This window comes from Phascolarctos cinereus, unplaced genomic scaffold (assembly GCF_003287225.1).
Source record: "Phascolarctos cinereus isolate Bilbo 61053 unplaced genomic scaffold, phaCin_HiC Scaffold_1;HRSCAF=81, whole genome shotgun sequence".
In the NCBI taxonomy this organism is placed as follows: domain Eukaryota; kingdom Metazoa; phylum Chordata; class Mammalia; order Diprotodontia; family Phascolarctidae; genus Phascolarctos; species Phascolarctos cinereus.
Window position 1 is genome coordinate 10,631,289 of NW_027555514.1, and position 15,008 is coordinate 10,646,296.

The window sequence follows — 15,008 nt, forward strand, 5'->3', positions numbered from 1 at the left end:
ATTGAGGATTAAAGGAAACAAGGGATTCTGGTAGGTGGACATAAGGAGAGAGTGCATTCCAAGCAAGTGGGCCAAGAGGTGAGAAATGGGTCGATGACTTTTGGGAGCAGCAAACAGGCCAGTTTGGATAGAATGCAGAGGTTCTGAAAGGCTGGAATGAGGAAGACAGGAGTGGCCTTCTAGATGGTAGACGTCACGTTAGTGAAGGTAGAGAGGGAAGGATGTACCTAACATGGTAGCATCCTGCAGACCCCTGGCCCTGCTAGTACCCTGATTGAGGTAGTTGGGGTCCCAGGAAGCAGCCCCTGTGGAAGTCTGACCTCCCACCAGCTCTTGCAGTGCTGCAGCTATTACGTCCTCAGCTGCCGCAGCTACTGCAGACCTAGAAAAGAAAGCCCTTATCCTTAAAGTCCTTGACACTGTCAGATAGTTCAGCATGAGAAACCAATATGATTTCATCATTGGAAATAACATCACAGATGCACCCCAGAGACCGGCGAGACCTTTCTACCTGACTTGCAGTCGATACGTCCCATGTAGGCTGCCTTCGCCATTGGCATGCCCCATGTCATGCCCCATGAGAGCAGGTACTGTCTTGCTTTTGTCCTCCTAGGGCAGAGCATGGCGTATTGCACACGGTGAGCCTTAACCAAGGCAGTTCTATTCATTCACTCTTCGGAGCAGATGTTCTCTACAAGATAGTGATGGGAAATAAAATTGAAGAGGTGGCTTGGGTGTGGAGAGCCTTGAATGCCCTCCTAAAGGGTTTGGGCTCTTTGTGGTGGGCTGTGGGGAGCCAGGGGAGGTTTTTGGTTGAAGAATGAAATTGGCAACACTGTTTTAGGGAGCTGAAGCTGGCAATGGTTAATTGGAGTGGGGAAGAGACTGGAAGCAGCGAGACCAATGTTGGGGATTATTACAGTGGGGCAGATTTGAAGTCATTGAGGTCATGGGATGGTGCTGATGAAAATGGATCGCCAACAATGAATTGGAGAGACATCATGAAAGAAGAAACAACAAAAGAAGAAGAAAGAAGAAACAGAAAAAGGGAGTGGATTCCAAGTGGTATCTAATTAATGATCAATGTCTTATGAGGTATTAGAGAAAGACGAAATGGTGGCCAGTACCTTGCAATCAAAGTAAAGCATATAGTTTTCCTTTTTGTCAGTAATTGCTGAACTACTAAAATGGAAAATGGAACGTGAGATCTGTGGTGGTTTTACCTCACTGTTTACAGGGAATGTGCATTCTGGAGGTATTTTGGAGTGTTTCTTGTGAAGCATTTATTGTCAAAACACAATATGTCAATAAATCTTGAAATTTAATGGGTATCAGGGTAGTTTGAGTGGAAATTTATTTGGCAAGACCTTGGACCAGTCACTTCCCTGTTGGATTTCCATTTCCTCAGCTATAAATTTAAGCAATGGTACCACATGTGAACTTCAAGGGCTATTCTAGGTCTGAACCTAGTACCTAATGATTTTTGTTTCTTTCTTCTTCTTCTTCTTTTTTTGTGTGTGAGGCAGTTGGGGTTAAGTGACTTGCCCAGGGTCACACAGCTAGTAAATGTCATGTGTCTGAGGCTGGATTTGAACTCAGATCCTCTCGACTCCAAGCTCTATTTACTGAGCCACTTAGCTGCCCCTTGTACCTAATGACTTTTTCAAAATTGTCATAAAATTAGCATACCTAATAACTGTCAATTACCTAAATTAGTCAGCTCATGTATCATATTCCATAAACATTCTGGGAAACTCAGACTTAACTCAGAACATTCAAGGCTCCAGGAATGGCAGAAGAAAGCAAGAAGACTGTTATTTTGTCATTCCTACATAAAAATGAGTTTTATTCTCCAGTATTTTGGAATAGGAAGAGGCCTTAGATGTCCTGGAGTCCAATAGCCTGTCATCCGTGCACAGAGGCAAAATTCTAAGGCTGTCTAATTTCCCCAGAGAAAGAAATGTCTTTTGTGACTTTTTCATTTTTGACAATCATTGCTTTCCATGTTTTGTCCCTTTCTGGAGATCCTTCACACAGTGAAGGTACTAGTCTTGAGGGAGGTCAGGAAGGGCTTCTCGTGGAACGTGGGCCTTGAGTAGTTCCAGGAGGTGGGTGGAAGGAGCAGGAGCACTCCCGGCGTGAAGGGGTAGGGCATCATGGACAGCGACCCGTTCTGCATAGTGATGTGTTATACTGAATTAACTTTACAGAGCGATCCCTACATATGTGTATGCATGTATGTATATATGTCTCTGTGTGTATATATGTATAAATGGTACATTTTCATGTGTGTGTATATATATATAGTATTATATATACATATATAGTGTGTATATATATATATATAGTATTACTTTATCTATGATTATGCTATTGTCTCCCAATGGAATATAAGCTTATGAAAGGAAGAGTATTTTTATTTTTACCTTTGTGTCTCTGCATCCTAGCACAGTAGTAGGCACAGAGGCACTTAATACAAGCTGTAGTTTGAGTGGAATAGAATGAAGTTTAATTTTGTTCCTTCATCTTTCAGTGCTTGGGCAATTCTCTAAGATTATGAGGGACAAAGAAGGGCTTGACCTGCATTGGTGAAGGGCTTTCCCTCACCTAGGAGTTCCCTATTCTGTTCCTACATCTGGTTTCTCTCTATCTCTATACAATCAGCCACTTACTCTTGGAGGCATTTGAATCCCTGCAGACACAACGTGTACCTTCTTCTGATGACAGAGCTAACCTCCTGTCTCCTGGGGTCACGCCCAGTGGTTGGTGTTTCTTGGTGGGCTGCATTTTGGCTAGTGGTGGTGACTTGGCAGCTGTGGACAGTGGTTTTCTGTGCCATCCTGTGCTGGGCACAGGAATCCTCCATAAGGCAATGTCCAGAAGCAGCCGACTCCTGCAGAGGCTGCTCCCATTTTTCTGCATTCAGTTTATTATCTTTTCACTGAAGATGTAACAAATCCCATCACTCTCTTTTGAGTGGGATGGGGCTTTGTCACAATTTATGTTAAAAACTAAACCAAATCCAGAACAGATGCCTTTGGTTCCACAACCTGAAGACTGGCTAGAAATGAGCTATTTTTCAAGGAGCAGGCCTGCGTCCATCAGGCCAGAGATGACCAGCCCTGAGCTCCTCCATCCATCTGCAGATTGCCACGCCGCCCTGTATTTGATGAAATATTCATGTCTTTCCTGTGCTCCCGGGTAGCACTCCTGATTTCTTGTATAAACGCTGCTATATTTAGTCTAGACAAATGGAATGTGGATGGCTGCTGAATAAATTGGATGAAAGGCTGGGATCCTGCCTGCCGCTTTCTCTCGGTCTGGGGCAATTATTTATAATCACGAGCACTTTGGGTAAGTTGAGGGTGATTTTTCACAATTTAGTGATTAGACTCTGAATAAAAGCAAGCAGTTAGAACCAATCATATCTGTTGGGATAGCAGGTTAAGAAGGCAAATTACTCTTTGAGGTTTACAGTAACTGGTTCAGGGGCTTGGGGGGTTTATTGGAAAGGAGAGAGAATTGTGCGTGCGCATGTGTGTATGTGTGTGTGTGTGTGCGCGCCTGTGCGCATGTTTTAAAGGGTTGATGTTTCTAGTTTATGGACTATAAGAAAACCAGACAAAATAGACATGTGGGGTCTCATATACCCCATGCATCTTTAAACATGAAGTTCTGTGTATGTTTATAGGGCTGAATTCTGACCTCTGTTTATTGGGATTTCCACATAAAGAATAGAGGTTGCAGTATGACCTTTTGAACTTTGATGAGGAGAGGTTATCATTGACATTGTCCAGGACTGGCTATTTGGAGGTAACCTCAGAATTGTAAAATTGGAAGGAAACTCCTCTTTCATCCAGTCCAAGCTTGTCTTGGAAGGCAACCCTGTGACAACATCTCTGATAAGGGGGGAAGAAGTGTCTTGAGCCTCCATCTCTAAGTGGAAAAGTGTCTTTGAGGTTAAGGCCGCCCCCTTGGCAGATATCGAAACCCAAGATTACAAGGAGCAGCAAAAGCTCCTGCTCATGTGTTTATAGAATGAAGGCTTTTGTCACCACCTCATTTAGGAAGAACTTCAGCCTCTTGGCCTGGGAACCCTGTTTAAGGTGATGGCTGGAGGTGGTGCAGAGGAGGGCAGCCAGGTTGTGAAAGGGCCTTGAGTCCATGGAAGATGAAGCTCCATGGAAGGATCTGGTCATAGTTAGCCTGGAGAAGAGAAGACTGAAGGTAACCATGGTAGCTGCATCGAGGTATTGAAAGGGCTGTTTCACAAGGAGGCAGCTAAGGTCTTCTGTTGGGTTCCAGAAGGCAGACCCAGCAGCCATGGGGAAACGGTGCACAGGGGCCACAGGAAAGCTTTGCTAATAATGAGAACAGTTCAAAAGTGCATCCATCCCTGGCAGTTCCATATCTGGAGCTATATTACAAAGTGGTAATCATGCAAACAATCTCCTACTGGCTCAGGGATTGTGTAGGCACACAATATGCAGTATAAATGACCATAGGAATCTAATGTTTCATACACCCAGAGATCCAAGCTTTGGGAGCAAGAACTCAACATCTGACAAAAATTGCTACAGAAATTGGAAAGCAGTTCAGCAGAACTTAGGCATGGAGCAGCATCTCACACCAAATACCAAGATTAAGTCAAAGTGGATAAATGAGTGAGACTCAAAGGGTGATATCCTAAGTAAATTGGGGGAGTATGGAAAAGTGTACCTGTCAGATTTGTGGATAAGGGAAGAGTTGATGAGTAAATAAGAGATATTGAGGATCACAGGAAGTAGAATGGATAATTTTGATTATATGAAATTATAAAGGTTTTGCATAAGTAAAACTAATGTGGCCAAAATTAAAAGGAAAATGGGAAAGTGGGGGTACAATGTTTACAGCAGGCTTTTCTGATGAAGGCTCATTTCTCAAATATACAAAGAACTGGACCAAATTAAAAAAAAATAAGAGACATTCCCCAGTTGATATATGAATAGGCAATTTTCAGAAGAAGTCAAAGCTATTGATGGTCATATGAAAAACAAAGTTATAAATCACTATTAGAGAAATGCAAATTAAAAAAAAAAGTCAGAGGTCTCACCTCATACCTGTCAAAGTGGTTAACCTGACAGAAAAAGAAAATGGCAAATGTTAGAGAGGATGTTGGAAAATAGAAACATTAACACACTGTTGGTGGAGTTGTGAACTGATCCAGCCATTCTGGAGAATGATGTAGAACTGTGCCCAAAGTGCTAATAAAACTGCATACTCTTTGATCCAACAATGCCACTGCTAAGCTTGCATCCCAAAGAGATCAAAGAAAAGGGAAAAGGACCCACATGTACAAAAATATTTGTAGCAGCTCATTTATATGATTATGACAGAATACTGGTGTGCTGTAAGAAATGACGAGCAGGATGCTTTCAGAAAACCTGGGAAAATGTATATGAACTGATGCAAAGTGAAGTTAGCAGAACCAAGACAGTATTGTACACAGTAACAGTAATATTGTATGATGATCAACTGTGAATGACTTAGCTACTCTCAGTAATACAGTGACCCAAGACAGCTCTGAAGGACTTATAATAAAAAATGCTAGCCATCTCTGGGGAAAGATGCAAATTGAAGTACATATTTTTTACTTTCTTTTTTACAACATGAATAATATGGAAATATGTTTCGTATAACTTCACATATATAATTGATATGATATTGTTTGCCTTCTCAAAGAGGGAGAGGTTTGGGAGAGAGGGAGAGAATTTGGAATTCAGAAAAAAATGAATGTCAAACTAAAATATATTTGTCTGTTATATATACATGTGTATATATATTTATACATACATACATACATATGCATATGTATGTACAGCCAGCAATGTTGAGCTCTCTCTTCCTTGTTGGAGATCTTTAAGCAAAGGCTGAATAACCACCTGACCCCTGTCCAGTATGGTGGAGCAAGGGCTCCTTTCCTGTTTGAACTGGGTCCGAGGTTCAGATCACACCAGACTCTGTGATTCTGTGCCATTTGGAGGTGTTACTCTGATATATATGGCTTACTTCTTGATCCCCAAGTCGAGCAAGCGTTTATTAAGCCTTTGCTGTGTGCAGGTACTAAGATCCAGAGATAGTGCCTGCCCTTAAGAAGCTTACATTCTACTGGAAGTGGGTCTGGAGAACACATTAGCGAAGGCACGGTATATACTGAGTAATAATTGGGGGGTCAGGGGAGAATAGTAACAGTTGGGGGGAGGGGATCAGAAGAGGCCTCATGTAGAGCTTTCTCCTAAGTCTGGTCTTGAAGTAAACCCTGGCTGCCAGGAGGCAGAGGTGAGGAGAAGGGGGCAGGCAAGCAAACTGTGTGTAGGCATTGAGGGGGGAGGGCTGTCTTTTAGGGAGCTAGTACAGTTTGGCTGGAATGCAGATTGTATGTGGGGAAATAATGTGGGACGAGTCTGCTAAGATGGTGTGGAGCCAGACTATGCAGGGCTTTGGATTTGAAAAGGAAGACATGGGGAGTCACTAAATCTTCTATCCTAGAAGGCAACTGGTAATGCAGTGGATAGAGCTCTGGGCCTAGACTCATTCAAATCTTGCCTCAAAAACTTACTAGCTCTATGACCTGGGCAAGTCACTTAACTGCTGTCTGCCTTGGTTATCTCATCTGTAAAATGGGGATCATGACAGTCCTGCCTCCCAACGTTGTTGTGAGATCAAGTGAGATAATATTTGTAAAATGCTTAGCACAGTGCCTGGCACATAGGAGGGACGATATAAATGTTCATTCCTTCCCTGCCATCACCTTTGCCTGTTTTAAACTGACTTTTCTTTCATTTTGTTTTAGAGATCTCTCAGTTTGATGTAACACTAATGTTCTACTGAATTAATTAATTTACTGTGTTCATGTCAGTTTCCTTTTCCAGTATGATTTCTTTCCTTGATCCACTTAACCCAGAGGCTCGTTCTTAAAGGTCACTTATTTCACCCCATCAATTTAAATTGAGGAAAGTGAGACTTAGAGAAGCAGAAGAACCAGAGTCAGGATTCACACCCATATTCAGCATTATTTCTCTTTCTTTTATCCCATGTTCCTTTGGAAAGACAACGCAGATGCTTCTGAGGCCTACATTTGTGCATAGAGCTGTAACTGGAATGTTTGCCCCTAAGTCAAGCGTTGCAAAAGTGGCCCAACGTTCTTCCTCACTTACAGTGGGAATAATAGGCCCCTTGATCAAGATTCTGAGGTATATCCCACTGTTGGGCTGTGGATGTGATTGTGAATGTGGTGCAGTGGCAGATGGGGAAGAAGCTTTAATATTGCTAACTAGGCTCTAAGCTTTGTTGTCAAAGATTCAGAGTGTCTGTGAGTGCTATCAGATCCCACCAAATTCAGCACCCTGAGAAGAAGCTCCATTTGCCTGACCCTAGCTATGTTGTGGGCAGACATTAGAACCTCTGGATTCCAGGGGTGTGATTGTTATCTCATGATGCTTTTCTCTCTGTTAAACTTTCCTTTTGCCTGATTTGACACCCACCATTATTGAGCTGTATAGAAGCGACTCCTAGGCTTCCCCTGGAGCTTGGGCTTTCGAGGTGTTTCCCAAGCTGCTGTCGTCATCCCTTCTGTCTCTGTTCCTTTCTGCCCTGCAGTGGAGGTGAAGTCGGAGGTTCCTGTGACTCTGGACCCCGTCACGCCCTTGGACTTGAGGACGGATCTCAGAATGATGATGCCCATGGTAGACCCTGTGCTGCGGGAGAAGCAGCTGCAGCAGGAGCTGCTGCTCATCCAGCAGCAGCAGCACCTGCAGAAGCAGCTGCTCATTGCAGAATTCCAGAAGCAGCACGAGAACCTGACGAGGCAGCACCAGGCTCAACTACAGGAGCACATCAAGGTAGCCCGTGCTCTCTTCTCCCCTCTCCTGGCTTTGGGTGGGGGCTCCTCTCATGACCAGGCACGGTTGGGGAGCTCGGGAGGGATTGGCACCATACACGGACATGCCCAGGTTGGTGACAGGGGACCCTGGCCCAATTCTGCCCTCAGCTGTTTTGAGGTGCTGGGATGTTGGATTTGTCCATGAGTCTGGTGGGTCACCAGCAGCAGAGAACACTGTTGTTGGTGCCAGGAAAGAGAAAAATTGTGAATTGTAATATAGGCTCACATGCCTGGAACAACTACTTTGATGAATTCATTTTTAATCAAATTTTTAATTTGTTAAAAAAAAAACAAACCCGCCTTCTCTTTTGCTCTTCCCATCTGTCCCATCTTGAGAAAGAAAGAAAAATGAATCCTCTGTCGAAATATACATAGTCAAGCAAATTCCTTCTTTGGACATGTCCAAAATATGTCTCAGTCGAATCTGTCCCCTCTCCATCACAGAGTGGATGGCAGACTTTATCATGAGTCCTCTGGAATTGCAGCTGTGTGTTTATCTTTACAACATTGTTGTTTTAATATAAATTGTTCTTCTTCCTTCTTCATCATTTCTTACAGATCTTGCTGGGTTTCCCTGAAACTGTCCTCTTCATCATTTTTAGAGCACAATAGTATTCTATCACATTTATATTCCATAGCATTTTCTTCCGTTCCTCAATTGATGGACACCCCCATGGTTCCTAGTTCCTTTTCCTCACAAAAAAGACATCTCCTTTATTTTACAGATGAGGAAACTGAGGCGTCGGTAGGCTAAATGCTAAGGGTCACACAATTAGCAGCTGACAGTATGGTGTAGGAGGAAAAGTGTCCTAATGGGAGCCAGAGACCTGGTCTGAATCTTGTGTATAGTATTTACAGTTTGTTAGCCAAGCTTGTTCTTATTGTTAATATTAATAATAATGATCACCACAAGGACGGCAAAGATGACGATGATGATGATGACGATGATGAGGAGGAGGATGTAAGAGGCACTGTGGTGTGGTACCTGGTCTTGGAGTGACAGTGACCAGACCCATGCTGCCTGTGTGCCAGTTCCTTCATTTCTCTGGGCTTCCCTTTCCTCGTCTGGAAAGAGCGTGGCTTCGACTTTGGTTCTGAAGTCCTCTCTAGCTCTAATGCCATCATCCCATGACCCTGAGCACTGCATTCTGGGAATCTCCATCTCTGTAATGGAAGAGATACCATTGGAGAATCTTACCCCATTGGATGTATGCAGCTCCTCTGGAATTGTGTATCATTGTATAGTGACCATTTCAAAATGGTTCGATTGCTCTGTATATTAGGGGTCCCTGGAGCCCTCTGGGGGCTGTGAAGAAAGAAAAACAAACAAGGCCAAGCTGCTGTGGGACGAGCTGATTTTGTGGACCCCAGTTATGTTTTGTGTGTGGCAGAGGGAAAAGGAGCTAGATAGAATGTAAGCTTCCTGAGGGCATAAAATGGCATATGGTTGGTGCTTGATAAATGCTTGTTGACTGGGGCTAAGACAATAGAGAAGTTATAGAAGAAAACAAATGAAGGCCATTACTAATTGGGAGTGCATGGGATCAAGAGGACTGCCCAAAATGGCACCAGCCACCATGACTAGATCTTCCCCTGGGGGATGGAAGAGCCTGTAGGCTGGGAGAAGTCAAGAGCAGTTCCTGTTCTGCTGCTCAGTTTCTGATGCTGTTGTCCCATGACTCAGCCCTGATGCCTGTGAAGATGTGGAAGGAGCCCAGATTTAGGGCTGGGAGGGACCTCAGGGCCCCAGTGCAAACCTCTGATTTCACAGATGAGGAAAGGGATGCTCAGAAGGATAAAGGGACTTGCCCAAGGTCATAAGGGAAGTGAGTACCAGGGCTGGGACTGGATCCTCAGCCCTCCTTCCAGTGCACCATGATGTCCTGTGATAGACCACCGCCTCAGGACCTCTCTTGAGTCTTAGCTTTGGGACTTGCTTTAGAAATTGTTCACAGAGATGGATTCACAGGTCCAACCAAAAAGAGACTCACTCGCACACAAATGCATGCTCACACTTATAGACACACAGACTCATACATATGCACATACATCCACAGGCTCACACACAGAGTCACATACACATTCACATACTCATGCTCACACCTGTATACACACATGCACATACTCTCACACTCACTGACACACAGATACACACAGACATACACACACCCACACAGATATGTATTCTTATGGTCCTGAAGCAAATTCCAAGAAATAGCATTTGTTGAGGTCCTGTTTGCTGCCTACTTTGGAGAAGTTTAAATTCAGTGGAGTCAGTAAAGTCCACACGTCTGTTAGTGAGGGTAGTGTTTGTTCAGCCTCTGTCCCTCTCTGTGGCCCGGGTTCTAGTGCAGGGGCCCAAGGCAGTTGGATGTTGCTTGGGAGAACATTGGCCTGACGATTAAGGGAAGAAATAAGAGCAGCAAACCAGCCATGCCAGTGTGCTCTGATAGCCTGGACCCGTTCTTAGGCAGTGCCCCTAATTGGCAGTTTGGTGACAATGTGAGCCCCTGGGGGCTGCTGTTCCAGAGAAGAGAAGGCTGAGGGGGAGAGGTTAGATGCACAGGCTCACTAGAATTCTGGGGAACAATGCTCTTGTGAACTGCCCCACCCCAAGTCGGTGGAATTTGAACTTTCTCTTCAGGCACATCTGTACCAATTCACTCAGATTTCTGCCTCTCCTCTGAAGCAAGATGGGAGGATTGGGTTATCAGAAAAAGCTTTGTGTATATACTACATAGGCCAGCCACTCACTTTTCTTTCTCCTTTCTCCCTTCCCACATTTCTTTTTCTCTTTGCCAACCCATTCTTCTCTTTTTCTCCCTGCTGTCCTCTTCCTTTCCTCTTCTCTCCTCCTCCTCCTTCTCTCTCTCTCTCTCTCTCTCTCTCTCTCTGTTTCCCCTTCTCTCTCTCCTCTCTCCCTCTCCCTCTGTCACTTTCTCTCTCTCCCTTTCTCCCTCTCTTCATCATTCTCTTTCCTTTCCCCTTGTTGATGGTGCTTCCCAAGAAGGGAAAAGCTCCCTAGGAGTTCAGATGGGAGAAGACTCCAGCTTGGCTGACAGCAGGGGGACTGGCCATGATTGGAGGACCCAAGCCCATTGCAAACTCTCACGTCTTTCTCTTCTCGTAAGTTGCAACAGGAACTTCTCGCTCTAAAGCAGCAGCAGGAGCTTCTGGAGAAGGAGCAGAAGTTGGAGCAGCAGCAGCGGCAGGAGCAGGAGGTGGAGAGACACCGGCGGGAGCAGCAGCAGCAGCTGCCCCCTCTCCGAGGCAAGGAGAGAGGGCGCGAACGTAAGAGGCTTGGCCCAGCGAGCTGGTGCCTTCCCCTGCCCCCTGCCCCAGCTCTGGGCTTGGCCTGTCCTCACTCAGAAAAAAGGCTGGTGGGAAAAAGGAAATGAACCTTTTCACATTTGTCTGGTTTCAATGAAAAATCAGTGAACGGTGAGAGTTTTAAACCTAGAGCTTCCCTCGCTGGGCATCACTGCCACAGCCGTGGGATCTCGTTCAGCCCTTGTGCTGAGTGTGTGAGAATGAGCCTGAGCCCATTTTGTGACTGGGGTCCTAATCAGCTTGTATTTCAGTGTCTTTGCATGGAGAGCTCTTCCAAGTCGCGTCTCCCCACCCCGGCTGGCCCCCTTTCCACCAGCCTCCAGGGTTTTCCGCACCCGTCCTTGCTCTGGGATGCTTCCAGGCTGGAGGGACACTGCTGGAAAGGAGGCTCCTTGCAAAGTGACAGCCACCAGAGGGAGACAGAGCCAAATAATTCCCCGAATGAGGCCAGTTTAAAAGCAGGTTGAAGCTGACGTTCACGTGTGCTAGCTCAAGCTGAGGATGCTGCCCACAGCTGCCTCACCTCACGAGGGACAAGCGGCATGAGCTGTGCCGAGATTCACAGCCATCCGAGAGGGACAGAATGGGCTCGTTAGCTGTGCCTGGTAAAATATTGACAAATAGCCAAATCATCCATTTTCAATTCCCCTGTCAGGAAATGAAGTTGACTATTACTATTACAGAGAATGAGAAATCCAGAAAACATGGTCCCTTCCTCCCCAAAACTAGAAACTGCCTCCCCCCCCCACCTCCCAACGAGTTTCTTTAATGCTTGGGAAATTAAAGTTGTCAATTTTAGTGTATTAATCCTTTGAAACCATTTTCCATTTAAAAAAAAAGTGAAACTGGAGAGAGAAGAATCCCCCAAATCGTGAAGTCTCCTTGTTTATCTTACATATCCAGTGAACAACTAATGCTTTCAGATTGCTGAAAAGCCTGCTGCCCAAGATTGGCTTGTTTGGGATCTGATGTGTGAAAGCTGCTCCCTTTCTAACAGAGAAGTTCTGTTTGCTGCCTGGGGTGGGTGGGTTTCTGGGCTTTATTTTTATTTATTTATAGTATTCATTTTTGTTTTATTTTGCTGTTTTTTGTTTCTTTGAACGTTCTTGGGGAAGGAGAGCGAGCCCGGCTCAAACGCTGTGTGTGTCTGTGTGATGCAGGAGCAGTGGCAAGTACGGAGGTGAAGCAGAAGCTTCAGGAGTTCCTGCTGAGCAAGTCGGCCACCAAGGACTCTCCCACGAGCGGGAAGAACCACTCCGTGAGCCGCCACCCCAGGCTCTGGTACGCGTAGGTGTCTGCGTCCAGCTGTTTTCCTGCGCCTCCCATAGTGGGCCTTGGCAGGCGCCCTGGGAATGAAACTCCCAAACTGAAGCCCAGAGCCACAGGCTAAAACCCATAGGTTATGAGAGAGAGGGGGACCAAAGAGAAACATTCCCTCCAGAAGAGATGAGTGATGAACTGGTCTGTCCTGGGAGACGTACAGCAACTTAATTCACCAATTGCATCTGGCCCATAGAATAACTCACTTGACAAAGTGGGATTTTCGGTAAATTTGTTTGTTGAATAAATAGGATAGTAGTCGACCCGTTTTGGATTTAAAAATATATGACGCTTATATTTCAACAATAAAAAAAAATTCTAGGAAAAAAAATGCCTGCAGCAATTAAATTTTCTTTTTGCATTTTGGAATTATTTGGTTTCTAACTCTCCAAGAGTAAAGGAGAGTTGTCTTTATAATGTGTAGCCATTGGCGTTTTTATATTTCTGCAAATGAAACGGACATAGACGGCAAAATGATTTCCTTGTTTAAAATTGTGCGTGTGTTTTCAGGGAGGGTCGTTTGGCCAGAGGATGAGGACAGTATTGTTAAGTGTTGTTATACCTTAAAAAGATGTAATAGATTCTTAAAGTTTCATTCATGTTTTTGTTAAAAAAAAGTGCTGGTCAGCTTTAGGCATCCAAGCATGCGTATTTTATGACCTTCACAGGGAAGAGAGAAGCCAGCACCCTGTCTGATGAAGATTTTGCTTATCCTGCTCAAGACTTCATCCTGGGGCTTCCCCTTCCCCCTGAGATATATTGTTTACCATTTAATCCAATCTCTTAGTAGATATCACGTGTCAAATGTGAAGAACCATAGTAGTTGCTTTTCAAAGAGGAAGGGCTTTCCTGTTCTCCAGAATGGGGAAATGTGTGAGGATAACATGAGAAATTAATCTGAAGCCTCACATTCATTGCAAGGCTCTTGAGTGGACCAGCCAGCCCAAGCTGATCTTTCCTGCATTTTTAAAGAAGGAAAGCCGCATAATTTGCAATTACATGTATAATTTGAGTTACTGGATCAGACTCATCCTGGCCAATAAACATTTATTAAGAGCCTACTGTTTGCCCGTTGCCGTAATAAACATTGGAGACAAAACCACAAAGTGGAAAACTGCCTGCCCTTAGGGGAGCTTACTTTCTAGTTGGTAGGGCTGAATGGGAAGAGAGAGAGAGACGTCATTTAAACAGGTAAATGTGTACAACACGATCATTGGAGGAGATGCAAGGATGAGCGAGGAGGAGGTGAGAAAGGACTGGCAGTGGAGGGACATTTTCAGTGGGTAACCCACTCATATTGAGGAGCAGCCGTTTGCCCTGCAATGATTAAATACGAAAGTGTTTTGGTTTGTTTTTGTAAAGCGAGTTCTCAGAAGGATGTAAAATGTGCCCATTGTTTGCCAGATCTTTTCAATAGGTTTAAAACTTTTGCCTGGGCCAGCTCAGGTGGACTTATCCTAAGTGTGAAATATTAAAATAAAAATACAAGTATTTGAGTTTTACAAAGGGCTTTACACATATGATCCCATTTGAGATCCCATTTGAGTCTTCCAACAGCCATGCCAGTTAAATGACTATCATTAGCTCTATTTTGCAGATGAAGAAACTGAGGCTTAAGTGTTGGAGTCAGGATTCTAACCCAGATCTTTCCTGTACCAACTCCAGCATTTGATCTACTCTGATGCTACTTAGGCTGTATTTTTTCTGGTGATCCCCATGTGCCATTGGGGTGATTGTTTTAACAGGAATTAGTCTGAGGAGTAATAAATGATTAATAATAATGACACATTCTCATTTATGTCCTGGTTAGAAAATGGCAAAGCACTCTATAGGCACTCTTTCTTTGAAGCCTCACAACACTGTATCTGAAAGGAAGGTGTTTTGAGGTAGTGTTATTCCCATTTTACAGATGAAGAAACCGAATCTCTGAGTGACACTTGTCTCTGGTCTCACAGCTAATAAGTTCCAGAAGCAGAATTTGAACCCTACTCCTTCTGTATCCAATGCACAGCTTGGTGTGAGATTAATGTTGAACAGGAAAGCTGCTGGGCATTCTCCAAGTCCTGTAACTGGTCAGATTGTGCATAGAAGCCTATGCTTTGGACCTCTTTGCTAGGATCCACTCTCACCTTCAAGCTTCTCAAGACAAGGAGCTCACACACTTTCTGATACAGCATTTTCCCATCAAGACATCTTCACTGCCCAATTGTGTCAGGAGAACAGATGTTAATAGCTTTTCTACTAAGCCATGAGGCTGCTCTTCATGCCAGGAAACTAGAGGAACATGGTTAGCTCTTTGTTTGGTGGATAACTCTTGCCCCTTGCAGTATGCGCTTATTAAAAAGATTATTGTTTTTGAAAAATCACATTGAGGTGACCTCATTCTCAGTCACCAAATATCTGTGACCCCCCAAAGATGAATACTCCTCTTTCCCTT

General features: G+C 44.3%; 1 protein-coding gene across 1 annotated transcript in view; it reads left to right on the forward strand.

Moving 5' to 3' along the window:
- HDAC9 (histone deacetylase 9) overlaps window positions 1-15,008 on the forward strand; it is a 573,266-nt gene that overhangs the window by 132,906 nt on the left and 425,352 nt on the right. The window contains 3 exon segments of the mRNA XM_078150730.1: window positions 7,639-7,880; window positions 11,053-11,212; window positions 12,412-12,532. Coding sequence (XP_078006856.1) covers window positions 7,639-7,880; window positions 11,053-11,212; window positions 12,412-12,532 — 523 coding nt within the window.